At 40.0% G+C, this 22,040-nt stretch overlaps 1 protein-coding gene across 8 annotated transcripts in view; it reads left to right on the plus strand.

Annotated features, from left to right (window-relative positions):
• Positions 1-22,040, plus strand: part of B3GLCT (beta 3-glucosyltransferase) — a 115,165-nt gene that overhangs the window by 59,659 nt on the left and 33,466 nt on the right. For 7 of the 8 annotated variants that reach the window (XM_036831874.1, XM_036831875.1, XM_036831873.1 and 4 more), the window contains exons 8-12: positions 3,301-3,364; positions 7,844-7,963; positions 9,509-9,578; positions 19,553-19,666; positions 21,771-21,870. In XM_036831874.1, coding sequence (XP_036687769.1) covers positions 3,301-3,364; positions 7,844-7,963; positions 9,509-9,578; positions 19,553-19,666; positions 21,771-21,870 — 468 coding nt within the window. The remainder of the gene's footprint in view (positions 1-3,300; positions 3,365-7,843; positions 7,964-9,508; positions 9,579-19,552; positions 19,667-21,770; positions 21,871-22,040) is intronic. The other variant, XM_036831877.1, reaches the window with a different exon arrangement.

Below are 22,040 nucleotides of genomic sequence, written 5' to 3' on the forward strand. Positions count from 1 at the left end.
TCTGCACCATTAACAGCTGCCAGCGAACTTCAGTGCATCAGCTGGGATCAAACTAATTCTGACCCTGGAGCCCCTTTATTGGCCTGAATAATTAATCAAAATCAGAATTCTCTTAGAGGAAGGAAGGAGAGGCTCTGTATCATGTGGGTAACCAACAGTGCCCACTACGGGAGTGTTGATTCCCTGTGTCTCCTTTCCTTGACTTTATGGCTCACTTGGTAGGTAGGGCAACGATTTGTAGTTATTCAAGTAAATACTCAAGTATTTCTTCTGCTCAAGTCACCAGAAAAACTGGTTACTTAAAGACACTTTATGACACTCACTTTCTTAGACTTTCTCACCGAAAATATTTTTGCGGCTAGCAACCCTGCATCAGTGAGTGTTGAATAAACACTGCCCAGCATTTCCCAGTGCTCCAGCTATGTGATCTCCTAACAATAGCATGAGTTAAAAAAAAAAAAAAAAAAAAAAAAAGAAAACTTGCATCTTTGGAGAAACGCTCATTGATTTTCAGTAAGATGATTTCTTCGAATAGGTGTTACTACAGGACACTGTTACTGGTTTCCCCTGTTGTTTTTCCATCAGAAAACCTTATCTAGATTTCCTGCAATATCTTGCTCTGTTGACTGTCTCACAAGTGGGACTAGAAAAGTCAGGTAGGAAGTTTTCCTGGTATGGAGTTGAAGGAGCCCTATATTTGTTGCAAGTTTCCAGTCTAGCTGGTTGTGTCATTAGAACTGTGTTATTGGGACATGACTTAGTGCCTTCTAAAAATAGGAAAGCTGAATGTCAAATTCTTATTTGCCAGGAACTGAATATTTAGTGAAGAAATATTTTCGCAAAGTAGTTGGGATTTCTGGCCTTGTTTTTTTTGGCATTCTTGGTTCCTGAAATTAGCATTTGAAAAGCCCTTGGGTATGGCCCTTGCTTGGTGTATAGAAAAATGAAACCTAGTTCCCACCACTAGGACTGGCCTTTTAAGTAGGGTGAATGCCCCCCTGCACACTTTTAGAACTGGGACTTGTTTGCAAGGTGACTGGGTTAGGCCCCGGGTGTCCCATGAAGCTGACTCATCCATGCGAAGTTCGTAAGTAACCATCACTGGTTCTGGCAGATTCCACAGGCTGCTAAACGTAGCCACTTACAGATGTCAGTGTACATACTGATTTGTTTCCAATCAGTCAGTGTTCATCTTAAAGAGATTCTTTCCTCTTAAAGAGATTCTGTCAGTGGCTGTCACATTTTTCTCTGGTTTCCCTCAGAGAAAAATGTACAGGAATTGAATGAGAAAGAAACTTAAAAAGTCAGGAAGAGTAGAGAGCATGTTTAGGGTGACAGTTCAGAGGTGTGTATTGTCTGCTAAGAAGGGGTGAGGGCGGTGTAGCCATCTGACAGTGGGTGTCACATGCCATTGGATCCTGACCACAATTCTGTGTTCCTTGTCTGTGGCGATAAGCCCAGGTATGACTTCTCTTTTTCCTTTTTTTTTGTCTTTGGTGTCTGAATGTGGTCAGCTCAGATTTTGAAGGCACTTGGCATGAGTCCAAATCCCCCAGTTACCTTGAAAGAGTTTATTCATGAAAACTGGCTCCAACCGAGCAGAGTTCAAGGTGGACAAGATTCCACGCCAGGGCAGGTTTTTCTCTTAATATATGTCAGGAATGTTCTGAGAATGCAGTCTCTTTATGCAGTATCCTCACCCACCCCTGCTCATGGGCCGGTGGGCAGGTACTAAGCGGGAATGCGGCACAGGTTCCATTGGGGTTCTTTCAGAGCTGTGTGCCGTCAAGCCACATTCGTATCAACCGTGGGGCCGGTGCTTCATGACTACACGTAAATTATAACCTGTGTCCTGCTTTATCTTTCCTCCGATTAGAGATGAATTTTTAAAGAAATGTCTGTGGCTCAACCAGGCTAAAAACTCAGCGAGGACTTTTGAAACTGATTACTAGTTTTCCTTTTAAAATTACTATTATTTCTTTGTAGTTAAAATATTTATTAGGAGGTTCGTAATTGAAATGAGGGTCCCGTCTGTAGCCCTGTAATAAACGTAAACCCTGTGGCAGTTCAGTGGTCTTGGTAATAAGCACGTCGTTCTACCTCACTCAGCCTGGAATGGAGGAATGTATTGCGATTCGCCCCCATCCCTGCAGACCGCTCACCGAGTGCTCGTTTGGGCCCGGGTGGTGGGCGCTGTTTTGGGGGTTCAGAGCAGGAGGAGTGCGCAGGGGGCTCGCCGTGTGTGATGAACGGGGCTGTGCTTCCCACTCTGGGGGCAAACGAAGTTTCCATTTATTCTCGTGGGCAAGTCTGGACACCCTTGAATTTGGTCTTGGAGAAAAGGCTGCCAGGTAGAGGCTGGGTCGGGGCGAACTGGGCATCCTTGTGGCCAGGAGTGTGCTTCGGGGGCGGCCGGTGCGCGCTGAGGAGCCCGGGCCCAGGGGTCTGGGCCTTTCTTCTGTGTTGAAAAGAGCCGTTATGGCTTTTCTGAAGCAAGAAAATGACTTGAAACTCTTATTCTTTCCCGAAACCACATGATCTCTCCCCCAGGAAACTCCACAAACTGTAATTCATAGGGTCATTAAAAGTAGGAGACTGAAAAGTAGCAACTTCTGTTTCTCTATCAGGCAAGCTTTTTTCTTTTCTTTTTCTTTCTCTGTCATTATTTGGTCAAGGATTATCAGGAGACAGCACACTCCGTGGCTTTTTTTTTTTTTTTTTTTTTTTTTAAAGATTTTAAATTTTTATTTATTTATTTATGGCTGTGTTGGGTCTTCGTTTCTGTGCGAGGGCTTTCTCTAGTTGCGGCAAGTGGGGACCACTCTTCATCGCTGTGCGCGGGCCTCTCACTGTCGCGGCCTCTCTTGTTGCGGAGCACAGGCTCCAGACGCGCAGGCTCAGTAATTGTGGCTCACGGGCCTAGTTGCTCCGCGGCATGTGGGATCTTCCCAGACCAGGGCTCGAACCCGTGTCGCCTGCATTGGCAGGCAGATTCTCAACCACTGCGCCACCAGGGAAGCCCTCCGTGGCTTTTTAAAAGACATTTATTGTATCATATTGTGTTTTATGTTATTTTCCAGATGTTGAATAAAGAACACTACATTTGCAACAAGCCTTGCATTCGTATCCTGGTCCACAAATAATTGTGTTTTCATAGTCCTTTGCCTCAAGGAAATTAAACTCTTACTTTTATCTTAAAATTTATATTTTTATTTGTTTTCAAACATTAGAAAGTCTCAAGAATATGTTATTCTTGTTTGATGCTTTTTTCAAAAAACTCAAATTGTCTCTATTTTCTAGGCTTACCAAGAGATTAAAGAGCGAGTCCCTGAAATCCGACTTTACAATAGATTTAAAACATGAGGTAGGTCATGATTTGTTTGGTTAAAAGTCTTTGTAGTCAAGAATTCGTGTCTTTTGATACAAAAGGTGTCTTGTGTTTCCTGAAAGGTGCATCCCCTCCGCCACTCACATCCATGTTCTCCCAACAGGGAAACTGCACATGCTACAGTCTGTGAGGGCCTTCTTCTTTAAGCCCATTTTGGTCACGTAGGTGGAGAAGGAACAGTGGAGAAAACAGTTGTGTCTGTGATTCTTCATCCTTTGTTTTTAAGCTAGGTGGACGGGTCCAGAGATGGATTTTTAAAAACATGCAAAAATGTCAGTAAAATACCTCTGGTCTTATTTTGTGCTTTGGTTGCACATATGCCTTCGACACGTCTCTGTGCTGGACCCTGTGGACCAGGATTGGGCCAGCTGGTCCCCCAGCACCCTGGCATTTAGTGGATATCTGTGACCAGTCGTCCTGGAGGCAGGTGGCGGGTGTCCCGTCCTTAATCCATTAATCTCTCCTGAATCATCATCAAGAAGGTCTCTTTGTGCATTTCATTCATGGGTACATCTGACTGCCTGAAACAGACCTGCCTTTCCCTCTGTAGGAATCTGTATTTTAGGACATTGGGGCCAATCGTGACTCAGTCCAGCAGTACTGGCAGCCTGCCAGGAGCGAAAAGGGCACTCACAAGATTTTAATTTGGGGAGTATTTTTAAATGATGAAATAGGTTATTTGAGGAGAAATATTCATGTCAAAAATCATTCTTTTCCACAGAAGGGAAAGAATGACTGGTTGAAAGCCAGGGTCTGTCTAGATATTTTTAATGAAAAGTCAGCTCAGGTATAGATACCCAGATTTGGGAATCTATGAAACATTGAATAACATACAAAAAAAACCCTCTAACATACGTGAAAGGTATAAAGATCAGTCAGAATATCTATGCTTAAGAGATTGAACTTGATCAGTTGCTTGGAGGCTACCTGTAAGTATCTCCCCAGGGGGGGTCCCCCTTTGTTCTAACGAGAGTCAACAACTTTCTTGAATTCTCTCCCTCTCCCCCTTTTCTTCATGTTTTATAACATATGAATGTATCTCTGAATAATATGTAGTTTTGCATCCTTCTGGCCTTTATATAAACAGAACTGTACCCTGAATAATGTTCTAATTTGCAAGTCATCCGTGTTGATACGTGTGGCTTTAATGAACTATTGTCACTTTGTATAACTGTCTCTCCCAGGACCATACCACAGGGTATTTGCCCAGTCTGCTGGTAGTCGGCCTCTGGGTTGCTACTGGTTTTTGCTATTGCAGTCACCACTTCTATGAATATTTTTGACATGTGTCATGATGATCATCTACAAGAGTTTCTCTAGGGCAGAAGCTTTTAAACTGTTTTTTGACTGTGACCGACTTTAAAAAATACATTTTTCATTGTGACTCAGTGTATTTGTGGGTTGTTATTGTGTTTTGTTATTGATTTCTAACTTAGTATGATTGGTCTATATAACAGTCATTTGAAATATTTTTAGGCTTGCTTTATGGCCTAGTTCATGTTTACTTTTCATAAATGGAGAAAAGGATGTATGTGCTCTAATTTTGGGGGAGGTATAATATTCTCTTTATGTCTATTAAAGAAGACATAGATTAATCAGTTAATCTATTGTGCTTTTCACATATTTTATTTCCTCCCTCTCTCCCTTCTCCTACTTTCGTTTTGTCTGCTTGATCTGTCGTTTACTAAGGGAGGAATGTGAAAATCTTCCATGATAGTGGTGACAGTGTCTCTTTGTGGAACTGCCAACTCTTGCTATTTATACTCTGAGGCTATGTTAATTAGATGCATACAAGTTTAGAATTGTTACCTCCTCTCGGTAACTTTATCTCTAGTAATGCTCTTTGCCTTAGCATTTATTTTGTTGATAGGAACACTTCTATACTAGCTTTCTTTTGGTGTTTGCTTCATCATTGTTTTTCATTTTTTTCTTTCAATTCTTTTGTGTCCTCTTTTGATGCGTCTCTCTTAAAGAGGACGTGTTTGTTTTTTCTCCGTTTGACAATCTTTATCTTTAAACCATATAGCAAATTTACATTGACATTTTTCATGGTTACCAACACTTTATTTTATCCTTTGTCTCCCATTTTTTTCTTTTGAAAATTTCCTTGCTTTCTTTTAGATTTTTAAAATTTTTATTCCATTTTTTTCCCTCCTCTGTTATTTTTGAAGTTCATTCTCAATGTCTGTTTCTTAATGGTTATTTTAAATACAGTAAGTCCCCTACGTACGAACCTTCAAGTTGCGAACTTTCAAAGATGCGAACGTATTATAAACCTGTTACAGTACTGTATAGCCGATTGTGTTAGTTGAGTACCTAGGCTAACTTTGTTGGACTTACAAACAAATTGGACTTACGAACTCGCTCTTGGAACAGAACTTGTTCGTATGCAGGGGACTTACTGTACTTTAACATGTACAGTAAGTGGCTAATTAATCAATAGCCTAAAAATCTAAGGGCCTGAGCATAACTCTGATTATCCCTCTCCCAGTTTTTATGCTCTTTTGTCCAGTATTTTTGTTCTTTTTTTTCAACCCTGCAACTCAGGTATTGTCCTTACTTTATACAGTTAAATCATTTGTATTAGCTTAACCCTGTATTTGCCGTGTCTGTGCTCACTATTCTGTTTTGCTTCTTGGACCTGCCAACGGGGATCATTTTTATTCTTCCTGAAGTATATCCTTCAGAATTTCCTTTTTAGTGAGGTGGCAAATTCTCTGTTTTGTTTTTTTTTTTTCTTTAAAAATAATTTATTTCAACTTTGTTCTTGAGACATAGTTGCGTTGTGTGTACAGTTCTAGGTTGTGAGACATTTTCTCTCATCACAATACTGTTGTTCCCCTGTGCTCTGGCTTCTGTTACTGCTGTTGTGTTAGGAAATCAACCACCACTCTTACATGGTTCCTTTGTCAGTAATCTGCCGTTTCTCTGGCTGCTTTTAAGATTATTCTTTGTCTTTGATGTTCGGCAGTTCACTATGGTATATATATGTCTAGGTGCAGACTCTTTTTTTCTAATCCTGCTTAGCATTCATTGGGCCTTTCTATAATAGGATTGTTAAGCAATCCTATTTTTTTTAAATCACATTTAAAAAAAATTCTCAGCCATTGTCTTTTCAGCTATTTTCTCATCCCCTCTGTTATCTCCTCCTGGAACTTTAGATATATGCTACAGGTCTGAACTTCTTTTCTATATTCCCCATCTCTGTTTCTTGTTGGGCTACGTTTCAAATAACTTGGAGGACTTCATCTTTTAGTTCCCTAGTTTTTATTCAGCTGTGCCTAATATGCTGTTTATCCTCACCATTAAAATGTTCATTTTAAGCACTATATTTTTCACATCTACAAGTTCTAGATATTTCTTTTTCAAATTTGCTCCCTTGTACAATCTTTCAGAAATTTTGCTCATGTTTTAAAGTTTTTCTTTTCTTTATAAAAATATATGAAACAGTAATTTTCTATTCTGTGCTTGATCATTCCAATCCCTGAAGTCTTTTGGGCCTGAGCAAGCTGTGTCTGCTGGCTCTTGCCCATCATCTCATCTCTTTGTACTACTTTTTGTGATTTTTCTGAGTACTTTTTGCTCCTTGGGAACTGTGGCAGTCCCCCGAGTCGTATATTAAGGTTGTGGGCTCCTCAGGAAGGATTTGCATTCGTTTTTGCCTGCTGCTAGAGGCTCAGGCTGACTTAGGGCCACTTTAAATTACTCTGAGGTGCTTCTGGAACACGTAGGTGACAAATGAGGGAGGCCTGGCTTTTGGTTACAGAGTCTCAGGATATCTGGAGATGATTTTTCCCTCCATCTAGTGCCAGTTGTGGGGCTTTGCTGTTAGACATGCCCCACCTTGGGCGGGTCACGGGCTTTATTCTCTTAACATGCATCAGAACCTTGGCATCCTCAGAGCCCAGCTGATACCTACTGGGGAAAACTACCCTCAATGGCCTTTTTCCCCAGGTTCTCACTTTCCATTTTTGTCCTCATAAGCTCCACAGTTTTGTGCCAAGTTAGCAATACATTTAAAATAGTTTTAAAAATATTTTATCCCAATATTTTTAGGTATTTTCAGCCAGTCGGTTTTTCAGGGTATGTAATTACCATCCTGCAGGAAACCAGAGTCATGATATTTCCTTTTATCTTTCTCTGTGATGTTTTAGAATCCCTAAAATAGCTTCCCTAAAATTGCTTATGACAATTTGGAATTTTTTGGAGGTCAGAGTACTGATTCTTAATTAATTGTTTACAGTTAATAAAAGATTAGATTGCTCCACATGGAATTACTATTTTTGTAAGTAAAAAAAACCCAAAAAATCCTGTTGAATGATGACATATTGATGTGGTTCAATTTAATATTCTCTAGAGAAGGTAAGGTCTGCGTGCCCTTGAGATGTTTCATACCTTTGTGGACCTGTGGTGCTGGTTAAGAGCTTTCATTAATGCCAGTTTCCTGTGTGACAGATCGCTCTCTACATCTGGGACAGAGGTGATGGACCGCCCCTCACTCCTGTGCCTGAGTTTTGTACAGACGGTGTGGACTCTTCCTGTGCCACCACATTTCATTCTTTTCTACCGCTTTGTGTAAGTAATAGAAGGACAACTTCCTCGCGTGTCAAAGGAAAACATACATGCCGTGCACAGTGTTGTCCTAGCACTTTCCATCCTAAAAAACCCCAACATCTGCCATGTGCCAGGTGAGAACTATATATCATGTTTCTAGGGATATTGGCCCCATAAGGTAAGCACTGTAGTTACCCTGTTGTGCACAAGAGAAGAGAGCAGAGTGGCACTGAGAGCTGCGTAGGTGTAGCCCGGAGTCATTTCTTTTGTTGAAGATGTAGCATGTAGCTGTTGGAATTCCTATTCTATTTCCTAGAAAGGCAATCTCAGACATTTCCCGTTATTCTTAAGCCTTCTCCTCGAGCCCACCCCCTTTACTTTCTCAGCCAGTGACCTCGCTTTGATCTCACCTGAGACTGTCCAGAACTTTTAGAATGAACCTACTTGTTAGGGGAGACCCTTGGACCAGTCCCCAGGATGGGCCTGAAGACCCCGGGACTCAGCTGGGTGGTTAACAATCCTTCCTCATAATGAAAAATGTATTCACTACCTCAGCTGTTGTCTGTTATTTGCAAGTCATTGATAGAGAAGTCTGTGCGTTGCATTTTCAAAGAGGAATATATGTACACACACACTGCAACAGTGGGAGAGAACCTGTACTGTTGGCACAGTTCCTGAGGGGGAAAGGTCTTTTTAGACACTATGCTTGCTTGTTCTTTAATGTTCTCCTGGACAATCTGGAGGGGTTGACCTCCTAGTGCCTTGAGTGACATGACAAAACTGCAGTTACATGTCGCTATAAACCAGCCCCAAATGATGCAGAATTAGGATTGAGTATCACTACAGGCTTAAGATGGTGATAAAGGGGCCAGAACACACCGCCCCACCCAGCTCCCTCCGTGAAGCGCCCACGGCCTGGGTGTGGATTGTCCACAAGCCCCTCCGTGAGCCCCTTCATCTGAGTGATCGGCTTGGGTTGGAACCAGGGCAGGGCTCCAGGCTCCTCCAAAGTGTTTGAAGTTATCCTGCCTTTGGCAGAGGACAACATCGCTGTTGCCTAGATTTGGGTAGACGATAAAAGGCCATAAAAATACTTTAACATCAAAGTAAAGCTGGGCCCCCAGAAGGGAGTCATCTCTTATTTTACACTAAAACATCCCCCTACTTCTCTCTCCCTTTGTCAAAATCTTCACCAGCTGGAAAAAGGCAAGGGGAGGTAGCCCACGTTTACTGGGTACCTGTGATGCGCTTAATAAATAGTAGTAATAAAAGCAGCCGCACGGGTGGTCATCATCCCAGTTTCCTAAATGAGCAGACGAAGTTGAGAGAGCTGAGGACACTCGTCCAGGTGACACAGTGGAAATGCAGAGCCGGGATCCTGGTGCCGGTCTGCCTGAGCAAAGGCTTTGTGGTCAGCGGAGCTACAGTTCCTTTTTTCCCGTAAAACTTAATCCTGGAGACAAGTCTGATGTCCCTGACATTGGTGAATTTGAACTTGAGAGCATGTGAGAGCTAATGTGGATGTGCACATGTATGCATATATTTTTCTTTTTTTTCTTTTTTTAGGGAAATCCAGTGAAGAAGAAGGATATTTTTGTTGCAGTAAAGACATGCAAGAAATTTCATGGTGACAGAAGTATGTTTTGGGTTATTCATTTTTATTGAACTTTAAAAATCCAAACTGCCTTTAAAAAAAACAGTACAAACCAGATATAAACTCAACCCTCAAAATAAAAGGGACAATGACAAATATGTCATTGAAGTAGAAGCAGTTTGTTTAATCAGTATTCCTCATCATACCACCTCAATCACCAGATCAATTAGAAAAGACAATTTTGTATTGCAACGTGAGTGGTCACAGCCCGTCTAAGGACTGATCAGAGCAGTATTTTAAATTGGAAATGGAAAAGCTCAGCTGTGGCAATCTAGGAGACAGTAAGTGACTAACAATCCATCTTGCAAAACAATGTCCTGTTGTGTCCAAGTGCAGTCTCGGAGCTGTGTGAAGAGTATGAGAGGGGATTTCAGGGTAACAGAATGCCAAAAGAATGTTTTTCTAACACTGTTCCTTCTTTTTATATTTACTTCAAATGCACACATCAGAACTTTTAAGTAAGGATATGTATTTGCTCACATGTAGATATATAGAGAAAAGGAAAAATGTGCCTTACAAGCAATGGTTCCTTCTTAAGGAAATCCTGCGTGTATTGATAGATGAATGTTGTTTTTATTCAAATTGTTGGTGTCATTACAGAATTCTACTAAATTATTATGATACTATTTTTTTAAAAGCCTATCTTAAATATAAATACATAATTTATCTCTTTTTTCACCTTATTTCAAGCAGCACTTTTCTGATATTGAAGGTTAGACAGTCTTCTGCATTTTCTAATTTTAGCACATATTTTAATGTTTTTCCAGGAACAGACTCAATTTCACCAAGAGTGTGATATTTATAGAGGAGAGATTTCTAAACCAGCTGTCTTTTTTTGTGGGATTAGAGCTATGTGGGGAGTTCATTTATATAATTTATGTGATAATATATTTACAAATTATATTTTAAAGGAGAATATATTTTCCAAATAAAAGAATATTATAATTTGGTATTAAAGTGTTGTTTAAGACACTGACATAAATTCAAATCTTGTTATAGTCAACACTATCTTAAAAGTACATTTACTATAAACCTTCATGGTTACCTAAAATAGTCATGATAAATTCTAAGTCCTATTAAATCAGCATTACATAAACATATGCATTCATTATGAGTCCTAAAATACTATCAAAAATCAATATAGCACTTTAAAATTTCATTTACCATAAATTTAACCTAGATTTAATATTCTTTTGTTTTTTTCATAATCTGTAAGGGCTCTGTAGGATGATTTTTTTTTATAAAGTTTCTTTTATTTATTTATATATTTTTGGCTGCATTTTGGGTCTTCGTTGCTGTGCGTGGGCTTTCTCTAGTTGCTGTGAGGGGGGGCTACTCTTTGTTGCGGCGCGTGGGCTTCTCATTGCAGTGGCTTCTCTTGTGGAGCACGGGCTCTAGGCACGTGGACTTCAGTAGTTGCAGCATGCGGGCTCAGTAGATGCAGCACAGGGGCCCTAGAGTGTGCGGGCATCAGCAGTTGTGGCACGTGGGCTCAGTAGTTGCAGCGTGCAGGCTCATTAGTTGTGGCTCGTGGGCTCTAGAGCACAGGCTCAGTAATTGTGGTGCATGGCTTAGTTGCTCGACAGCGTGTGGGATCTTCCCAGACCAGGGATTGAACCCGTGTCCCCTGCATTGGCAGTGTAGGCTGATTTTTGACAAATACCTTTCATTAAAAAAGTGTGAAGGCACTGCAGAAATACAGAGGATCATGAGAGATTACTACAAGCAACTATATGCCAAAAATGGACAACCTGGAAGAAATGGACAAATTCTTAGAAAAGCACAACCTTCTGAGACTGAACCAGGAAGAAAAAGAAAATATAAACAGACCAATCACAAGCACTGAAATTGAAACTGTGATTAAAAATCTTCCAACAAACAAAAGCCCAGATGGCTTCACAGGCGAATTCTATCAAACATTTAGAGAAGAGCTAACACCTATCCTTCTCAAACTCTTCCAAAATATAGCAGAGGGAGGAACACTCCCAAACTCATTCTACGAGGCCACCATCACCCTGATAACAAAACCAGACAAAGATGTCACAAAAAAAGAAAACTACAGGCCAATATCACTGATGAACATAGATGCAAAAATCCTCAACAAAATACTAGCAAACAGAATCCAACAGCACATTAAAAGGATCACACACCACAATCAAGTGGGGTTTATCCCAGGAATGCAAGGATTCTTCAGTATATGCAAATCAATCAATGTGATACACCATATTAACAAACTGAAGGAGAAAAACCATATGATCATCTCAGTAGATGCAGAAAAAGCTTTTGACAAAATTCAACACCCATTTATGATAAAAACCCTGCAGAAAGTAGGCATAGAGGGAACTTACCTCAACATAATTAAGGCCATATATGACAAGCCCACAGCCAACATCATTCTCAATCGTGAAAAACTGAAACCGTTTCCACTAAGATCAGGAACAAGACAGGTTGCCCCCTCTCACCACTATTATTCAACATAGTTTTGGAAGTTTTAGCCACAGCAATTAGAGAAGAAAAAGAAGTTAAAGGAATCCAAATCAGAAAAGAAGAAGTAAAACTGTCACTGTTTGCAGATGACATGATACTATACGTAGAGAATCCTAAAGATGCTACCAGAAAACTACTAGAGCTAATCAATGAATTTGGTAAAGTAGCAGGATACAAAATTAATGCACAGAAATCTCTTGCATTCCTATACACTAATGATGAAAAATCTGAAAGAGAAATTAAGGAAACACTCCCATTTACCATTGCAACAAAAAGAATAAAATACCTAGGAATAAACCTACCTAGGGAGACAAAAGACCTGTATGCAGAAAACTGTAAGACACTGATGAAAGAAATTAAAGACGATACAGACAGATGGAGAGATATACCATGTTCTTGGATTGGAAGAATCAACATTGTGAAAATGACTATACTACCCAAAGCAATCTACAGATTTAGTGCAATCCCTATCAAACTACCAATGGCATTTTTCACAGAACTAGAACAAAAAATTTCACCAATTGTATGGAAACACAAAAGACCCTGCATAGCCAAAGCAATCTTGAGAAAGAAAAACGGAGCTGCAGGAATCAGGTTCCTGGACTTCAGACTATACTACAAAGCTACAGTAATCAAGACAGTATGGTACTGGCACAAAAACAGAAATATAGATCAATGGAACAGGATAGAAAGCCCAGAGATAAACCCATGCACATATGGTCACCTTATCTTTGATAAAGGAGACAAGCATATACAATGGAGAAAAGACAGCCTCTTCAGTAAGTGGTGTTGGGATAACTGGAGAGCAACATGTAAAAGAATGAAATTAGAACACTCCCTAACACCATACACAAAAATAAACTCAAAATGGATTAAAGACCTAAATGTAAGGCCAGACACTAGAAAACTCTTAAGAGAAAAACATAGGCAGAACACTCTATGACATCAATCACATCAAGATCCTTTTTGACCCACCTCCTAGAGAAATGGAAATAAAAACAAAAATAAACAATTGGGACCTAATGAAACTTTTAAAAGCTTTTTGCACAGCAAAGGAAACCATAAACGAGATGAAAAGACAACCCTCAGAATGGGAGAAAATATTTGCAAATGAAGCAGCTGACAAAGGATTAATCTCTACAGTTTACAAGCAGTTCATGCAGCTCAATACCAAAAAAACAACCCAATCCAAAAATGGGCAGAAGGCCTAAACAGACATTTCTCCAGAGAAGACACACAGATTGCCAACAAACACATGAAAGGATGTTCAACATCACTAATCATTAGAGAAATGCAAATCAAAACTACAATGAGGTATCACCTCAAACCAGTCAGAATGGGCATCATCAAAAAATCTACAAACAATAAATGCTGGAGAGGGTGTGGAGAAAAGGGAACCCTCTTGCACTGTTGGTGGGAATGTAAATTGATACAGCCACTATGGAGAACAGTATGGAGGTTCCTTAAAAAACTAAAAACAGAACTACCATATGACCCAGCAATCCCACTACTGGGAATATTCCCTGAGAAAACCATAATTTAATAAGAGTCATGTACCAAATGTTCATTGCAGCACTATTTACGATAGCCAGGACATGGATGCAACCTAAGTGTCCATCAACAGACGAATGGATAAAGAAGATGTGGCACATATATACAATGGAATATTACTCAGCCATAAAAAGAAACGAAATTGAGTTATTTGTAGTGAGGTGGATGGACCTAGAGACTGTCATACAGAGTGAAGTCAGAAAGAGAAAAACAAATACCGTATGCTAACACATACATATGGAACCTAAAAAAAAAAAAAAGGTTCTGAAGAACCTAGGGGCAGGACAGGAATAAAGACACAGATGTAGAGAATGGACTTGAGGACACGGGGAGGGGGAAGGTAAGCTGGGACGAAGTGAGAGAGTGGCACGGACATATATACACTACCAAATGTAAAATAGCTAGTGGGAAGCAGCTGCATAGCACAGGGAGATCAGCTCGGTGCTTTGTGTCCACCTAGACGGGTGGGATAGGGAGGGTGGGAGGGAGACGCAAGAGGGAGGGGATATGGGGATATATGTATAGGTATAGCTGATTCACTTTGTTATATAGCAGAAACTAACACACCATTGTAAAGCAATTATACTCCAATAAAGATGTTTTAAAAAAAAGGGTTAAGGGAAATGAACTAGCTGCTTTTTTTTTTTTTTTTTTAAAAACAGCAAACAGAAGTGCTCAGATTGATTTATTTGTTCTTGAAGCTGCATTTGGAGTACAATATCAATGTTAGGAATGGGGGTGGTAGTATTTTCTCTTTAGAAACACATTTTTCAAGTTGACAGTTAAGCAGTAAAATTAGGGACCGTCCCTGTTGTAGTTTTCGTGTTCTACAGAAATGAAAAAAAAGTTTGCTAATTTTAATGTAGTCATTTATAATAATCTAGTTTATTGCTTTCTTAACTTTGCATAAGGTTGTGATAATCCTTTCAGATATCTATCAAATGCTTTTATATTTGAATTTTGAGTCAAAGTTCTTTAAAAATGATAAAATCTTCGAAGCCTGTTAGGAGCATTAAAACCAAGCCTCCCAAAACCAGATGCACTGATTTTACTGCTCTTAATTTGGATCTGGGATCACTGCAGCCTGAAGACCTAAGAGGTATTTTGAGGATGTCACAGCCGAGTTGCTGTGACAAGCCATTTTTAAACTTGGACCTGTTTGTTTGAAAAGATAGTCTAGGCAGCAGGATTTTAGGGGCTCTGATGTCCATTTTGCTTGACGGAAGTGAAACCTGCCCAGGGCAGTGGGCTCTGCTCCTCGTTTAGGAAATCTAGTCCAGTCACCAGTTGGCCCAGAGAATTATCCAGTAATCGTTTTAGTTTCAGTGACAACGCCATAGTAGCTGCTTCTGACTGCTAATCTTTTTTTACATTTTCTGGTGTGTTTTTCACATGTATCCTATCATCTGATTTCATGTTGATAGTTCCTTGCGATGTGGTCATTATTTTTATTCGCTTGATATCATAGAGAAAGCTGCCTATGGGTTGAGACACAAATAGCCCGGCATCTTGTAGACTGAGCCAGGGGAGCTGGGGCTCAGGGTTTCTGGCTCCAAATCCCCAGTTCTTTCTGCCACAGAGAGCTGTGCTGCACTCTCTGTGGATGTATTGTAAATCTCATGCTTGATAAATAGTACTTCATAGCTGTGTTGATGCTCTGCTGCGCTCAGGGTCAGTTTTGACGTGGCCAGAAGCCGTGGCAGGAGGGGATCGCCAGGAATTCAAACCCTCAGATGATTTAAAATATACATTGAGCTGGGAATTCAGACTCCCATCTTGTCCTCGCATATTAACTGCTCTAGTCAAGCAGAATACACGAACTGGGGGGTTTTGTTTTCTTTTTCCTTTCTGTATGCGCTCTGGTAGAAACACTTGAAGTTACAAAAACCAAATGACAGTGAAGGAAAAAATGAACACAGACAAGACTGTATTTATCTGTGAGCAGTTGAGAGCCGGCTACACAGTCAGTGACTTCTCCGGAGGCAGGCTCTCACTGTGTGTGCGCTGCCCTGGGTTCCGAGCGTAGGTGGACCCTAGCCACGGCCCCTACTCCTGGCTCCTCCAGGGACGAGGGTGAGGGATGGAACATTCTGTTTAAGGCTGTAGTCAAGGCAAGGGAACATATACATTGAACTCATTTTTCATACTCTTTTGGAAAAATTGATAATAAAGCCAAGTTCCAAAATTAGAAAAAATGATTTTACATCTTGTAATTTTTTTTTTTTTTTGCCCAACAGTGAAACAAGTGTTTAGATAACTGCTTGTATCTTGATTCTGATTTAGATGAAATAAAGCAACTTAGGACACAGCAAAAATATACTCTATCTTTTGGCTTAAGAAAGAAGTACATATTGACAGCATTGGAACACCAGTGCTGGCTGACATGCAAGCAGTTGGTAGGGTTTTAAGGACACTTGGCAGGTATTACGTAAAGTGATGAACTGCCGCAGCATGTGCGGCTATGCTTAAGCAAGGAAAAGATCTCTGGAGTTGAACGTTCCGCCCGATCACTTCCTCTTGGGTTATGTGTTCTTCCGCGTGTGACGTGAGCTGTCAGTGAATGTTACGGATTTTCTCCGTGTCCTTCTGCCACGCGGTTCCCACGCGGGTCTCAAACACCTCGTGGCAGCCACTGTTTCTGTTCGCGGTGGGTCGTGAGGTGTCTCCCTCATTGAAGAGGTTAAATTGCCATTTGCTCAGCCTTTAGTTCCTTTTCACAGCTTCCTGAGCTCCTAAACATAAACACTTTTACTCCTTTCAGAATAAAAAAACCCTGCTTGCTCTCTTCACTGTAGTGATCTTCCCTCTAGGTCTGAACACACTTACTCTGAAGAGGGCGTGGTAGCCGTGTTCCCTCTGGTAGGTACCGTGGCGCAGTCTGCGCATTGAAAACACGAGGGTTTGAATGAAAATGCAGCCAGCCTGCAGGCCACACCCCGTGTTAGATGAAGTGAGTGCATGAATTATTAAGGGGACTTTGGTTCTCCCCTGGCTGCTGCGCAGATGAAGACGGGCCAGACTGCCCTGAACTGCTGTGTTAGGTCAGCCAGGAGGGGGGCTCTTCCGTCTTCCAGACGCCTCATCTCTAAACCCGGGAATCAGAGCACGCGCTGGGTGCTGTCGCTAAGTCTCTCCCTGAGAAGAGAAGAGAAGCCAGGGCTTTACTTTGTGGTCCTACTGAGACAAAAGGTCCGTTTGTTAATTGAAAACAGCAGACTCCTTAAATCAAAATGATCACGCACAATTGATTGTGTGGTAGATTTTGTACAGGGCTCAAGCGTCAGTTCATTTTCACTTGTAGTCACTTTTGCACGTCAGTTCACTGGGAGTAGAAGTGTGTTCTGGGCCTCGTAGGGAGATGCATCTCCTGCTTCCAGGCTTTAAAGCCACGTGGAAGACTTACGCCATCTGGGCAGAGGGTTTTTTTAAATAGTACAGTTTTTACTTTGCCCCAATTTTAAATTATCTTGTGGCAAACATTCTGGAAAGAGGCATTCACTATTGTTTTATTATGTGGGAGAAAGTATGCTTCTCTGTATTGAAAATGAGATAGTAGATCACATAACTATATTGAAGTATTTTCTCCAAGTTTAATATCTTTAGGAATCTAGTGCCTCGATACAATATGAAATATATTATAAATAATAGAATGAATTCAATTTAGGATTCAAACAGTGACAATAAAATAGACCAATATTTTTAAAGTTTTAAGTAATTGTGAATCAACTCTGGTTGCAAATAGTCTTCACCTGCTGTTGTAGGCGACTTAGCCTTACTCTACAAATGCACAGGTGTTACAGTGATAAGGGGACAGATGATACACTGCTGGATGCTTTTGGTGTTAGAGTCTCAGAACACGTTACTGTGTTGAAATGGTTTGTCTATTTTCAAATGATTGGTAATGGTGGTACCAGTCTTGTACCAAAGGATGAATCGTTGATAAGAATAAAACCTTCCTTTAAACTAGTTCCAAAAAGAGCCCTTGGCCTTTTGTTGGAATTCTGACAAAACCCAGTCCTCAGTCTGCTATTTATTGAGCACCTACTATGTCCCCGGCCCTGTGCGGGGTGTTGGGCACTGAGTCTAACAGTAATTCTTAACTTTAGTGACGTTTCTGTTTCATCTGTTTCAAATGAAAACTGGAAGCAAGTAGTTAGGTGTAGTGAAGAGCTAACTCACACTTGATTTTGATTTTAACTTCATTCAAATTAGAGAACTGAGAAGAAATGCCTGTGCTGTTTATTAAAGCTCTTAGAGCAAAGAGAATCTGAAGGCTAAAGGCTGAGGAAAGTGCAAGCAGAATTTGCAGGACCCCGTTGCTGGGACCCAGGGAAATTCTTGGCCTTTCCTCACAGCTTCTTCCTGTTACGCAGTGGAGGACATTTTACCCAAGAGTGCGACCGCTAGCGGCTGCAGGCTGCGGGGAGCCTTGTCTGGGTAAGTCCTGCTTATTATATGCAAAGCAAGCTGCCACTGCAGGGCCAAGGTTGATTTTTGTTGTGCTGGAATTTGGACAGGGTAAGGGTTTCTTTTCTTTTTTCTTTTTTTTCCCCTCAGCGACCTTATGTATTATTTACTGCATCTTTGTCCATTCTGGTATGGAGAAATCTTTATATCTGCCTTTTTATGATTGCAGAAAAATTGCATTTTAATGTATAAAAATAATACTTAGTGGCTTAAAATACGCAATTTGGAGATGACTATAGCAAATGTCCAGAACTCATCGGTCTTTTTCTTTTTTAAAAGCTGGTCAATAATGGTACTATAAAATGGTACACTTTTGTATTTTCTATGTAAGGGCTGTCTGAGTTTCTCTCCCAGTTTGCTGACTGACATAGCTAGACACTTAAATTTGGCATTGCATGGGCAGTTTTTGCATATCACTTATTTTTATTTAGATTGGGAAAAAGGGAAAGATAAATGATCTGATCAAGTCTCAAAATATTAACTGAAGATTTGGTTCATCAGAGTTGAGATTCTTAAATCAACAGAATATAAAATCTAGATATGATGATCTTTTCTATTAAAATAACAACGGAAACCCCTTCTTAAAATTTAGAGATGCAGATAGTAACTTAAAAAAAGTACAGAAGAAAATAATTACTGGGATAGTTGGTCAAGTGAATTAATATCAAACAGTGATCAAGCAGATTTCTGTATGTCAGGTGTGGAGACACGGCTACCTTTGAGCATCTCGCCCTAAAATGCAGAAAACCAGGAGAGTTTTCTGCTCTTCGTGTTCACTGTGTTAAAATAATTTATCTGTTCATGACAGAGTTTTAGAATCTGCAACGTTCTCCATCTTATTTTTCCACATTTTCCGAAAGTGCAGCTCAGTAACATCAGCCATCATATGCAGTGATTCTCAGGGGTAGGGTCATGCCCGTTATAGGGTTGGGTGGTCCTGTTAGAATCTTCGGGCAGAGATATGCGTAGTTTGAAAAGGTCCCCCCTCCACTGTGAGGGAGGCAAGTTTACATCTCAGCTACAACCACATACAATATTCCAATCCTTAGGAGTAATTATATTTCCCCCCCTCAGAAGCATTTAAAAAGTCCAGTTGTGAATTTTAAATGAAGCAGCCTATTGGGAAAAGAGAAAAATTAATTAAAATTAAAATTAATGTAAACACAACAGTATAATCAGATTAGAAAATTTATCCTTATATGGAGGCAGTGTATTTATCACCAGCAATGAGAAGTGCTCGGCTCTAGAGTATATGTGAAAATGCCTCAAGAAGAGGATTTTATTCCCGTGCTGTTGGCATTTCTCAGGGTAGAAAGCAAGCTTAGTCTTGAGACACCTGAAGAAGAACAAGTAATGCTTCCCTTCCTTTATAGGTGGTTATCCTGCCGCTTTGAGATTCCAGGCTTCCTAGATGTCTGTGCCAGTGACGGTCCCCTCTCTCATTTTTTCAGTCCCCATCGTAAAGCAGACTTGGGCGGGGCAGGCAGGTCACATCGAATACTACAGCGATTACGCAGACAGTTCCATTCCAACGGTGGATCTGGGAATTCCTAATACAGAGAGAGGTGAGTCCTTAGTTCTGACGACTCTTATTCAAAATGTCCATTCTGGGGGAATTCCCTGGCGGTCCAGCGGTTAGGACTCTGCGCTTTCACTGCCATGGCCCGGGTTCAATCCCTAGCTGGGGAACTAAGATCCGGCAAGCCGTGCAGCGACCCACCATCCCACCACCAAAAAAAAAAAAAAAAAGCAAAATGTCCACTCTGTAATTATAGTAAATTAGGATAAAAATGAAATATTTTATAAATAATTTTTGCCACGTGTAAGTTTCTTTCTTTCCTTCCCTCACATCTTTACCCATGGATGTGGACGGATTCTTGCAGTTTAAGTGCTGCTTTTAGTGCTAACAAAGGTTACAAGTTTTCAGTCGGTCATACTGATATGATTGACGCACGTGACAATTATGTATATGACAGTTATGATAGAGTTTAATAACAGATTTCTTTGTACCTTCATAGTTCACCTTCATAGTGGCCATAATGGGGTGTCCAGAGTTAATTTATCATCTTCCCATACAAAGCATCTCATTTAATTTTAGCTATTTATCCAGACAGGACTGTTACCCAACTGCTGCACGCCAGCCATTGGTAGATACTAAGGGAAGCAGGAATGAAGCTGACAGTTTCCATCCTCCTGAAGCTTATGGTCTGTTATGGTCTAGGACGCATTTTGCTTGTACTTCTGAGTAGCACTTAACCACATTCTACATGGGCTATATGTAGTATAAGCTCATATATGTATCCATATATATTAATATTTTAATTAGTAAATTGTTGGAAGTATGCCTGCTTTTCTCTTCAGATTGCAGGCTTTCTAATTCAAAACATTTTTTATTTCAAAAAAATGGAAGTAGAAATTCGGCCACCTCACCTGCAGATGCTCTTTGTTCATCTTAATTTTTATCCAGTGTTCCTGCCATGTTTTTTCTTTAGTTTTCTGGTTTCTCCAAACCCTTTTATGAAAAAAAAAAAAGAGTAAGTTGATTATCTTGTTCTATAGAGTAATTTATCTTGATTATTTTATGGTAGCGTTGCTCATAATGCCTTGATTGATAAAAGTACAGTGTAGATCAGATATGTCATTCCTGTAGTTATCGATTATTCTGACAAGGTTAGTAAACATATCACTAAGTCTGTTTTGGAAAAATGATTTTTGTTTGAATTTTCTTTTTCTTTTTTTGTTTCTGCTTATCTTGCTTTTTAGACTTTGACTATAATAATCATTTATTTGTTGATGCATTCCTTACTTGATTTCTTAATTTATTTCTAGTCTGACCTTATTATTGCTCATATTTATATTCTACTTTATCCAAAAGGAATTTGAGGTGGCTTTCAAAAATACATACTATAATGGTTAAAAATAAAGAGATCAAGAATAAGGAAAATAAAGGTTAAATAAAGTGGTTTGTTCTCTATTTTGTCACCAAATACTTTGTTGAAAAGAGGGGCTTATTCTTTTTTATCGTCTTGAGTTCTCTTCCCAAGCATTTCACTGCTACCCTGGCCCCAGCATTTTCCATTAAAGCTTCGATATCTGTTGGCATCTAAGGGACTGTGCCTCTGTCTTACTCAGTATTGTATCTTTAGTGCACATCCGAGAACTGGCCACCATGTCTGGCATATTAGAAACCTTATAGCAAATATTTACAAAATAAATAATTGAAGGTGTAATACTGTACTTTTGCACCATTGTTTCCCAAAGGTTGTGATGCTTGAGGTTCTAATATTTCCCTTCAGAATAAGTAGATCTGAGGAAAGATGCCAGGCTCCTGTAATTTCTTCGAGGCGTACAACTTTCTTGTATGTCTGGCATGAAGATACTAGTCCTACCTGTACTTGACCTTGTGTAATTCCCCTCACCTCTCTAGGTCTTCAGTCCCTTATGTGCGAAATGAATGACTTTGACTTCATGATCTCTAATGTTCTTCCTGGTTCACTATGTCTATGGAAATTCGAAAAGGATAATTTTTAAAATTTCAAATTCTTAAGGTGCATGTCAGTGTTTACACTTTTACTTACAACACTTTAAAACTAAAATAATGTTTCCAAATGAATTATATATATTTTAAGGAAAATAATGCATTGTAAGTTTTCTTCTCACCTTTCCTAGGTCATTGTGGAAAGACATTTGCCATCTTGGAAAGATTTCTGAATCACAGCTATGACAAAATAGCATGGTTAGTCATTGTGGATGATGACACATTAATAAGGTAAGGAGTCATTCCTGTCCTAGGGTGGCTTTAAATTCTACATATATTCATAGTCAGAAACTGTGATGGGTACTTCTGCTGCTGGCCAAGATGGAGTAACAGGGACTGGATTTACCCTCCCATCTGAAACAACCCCCCAAAAAGGACACAACATATGAAATAAGTGTTTT

Source organism: Balaenoptera musculus, chromosome 18 (genome assembly GCF_009873245.2).
Source record: "Balaenoptera musculus isolate JJ_BM4_2016_0621 chromosome 18, mBalMus1.pri.v3, whole genome shotgun sequence".
Taxonomy (NCBI): domain Eukaryota; kingdom Metazoa; phylum Chordata; class Mammalia; order Artiodactyla; family Balaenopteridae; genus Balaenoptera; species Balaenoptera musculus.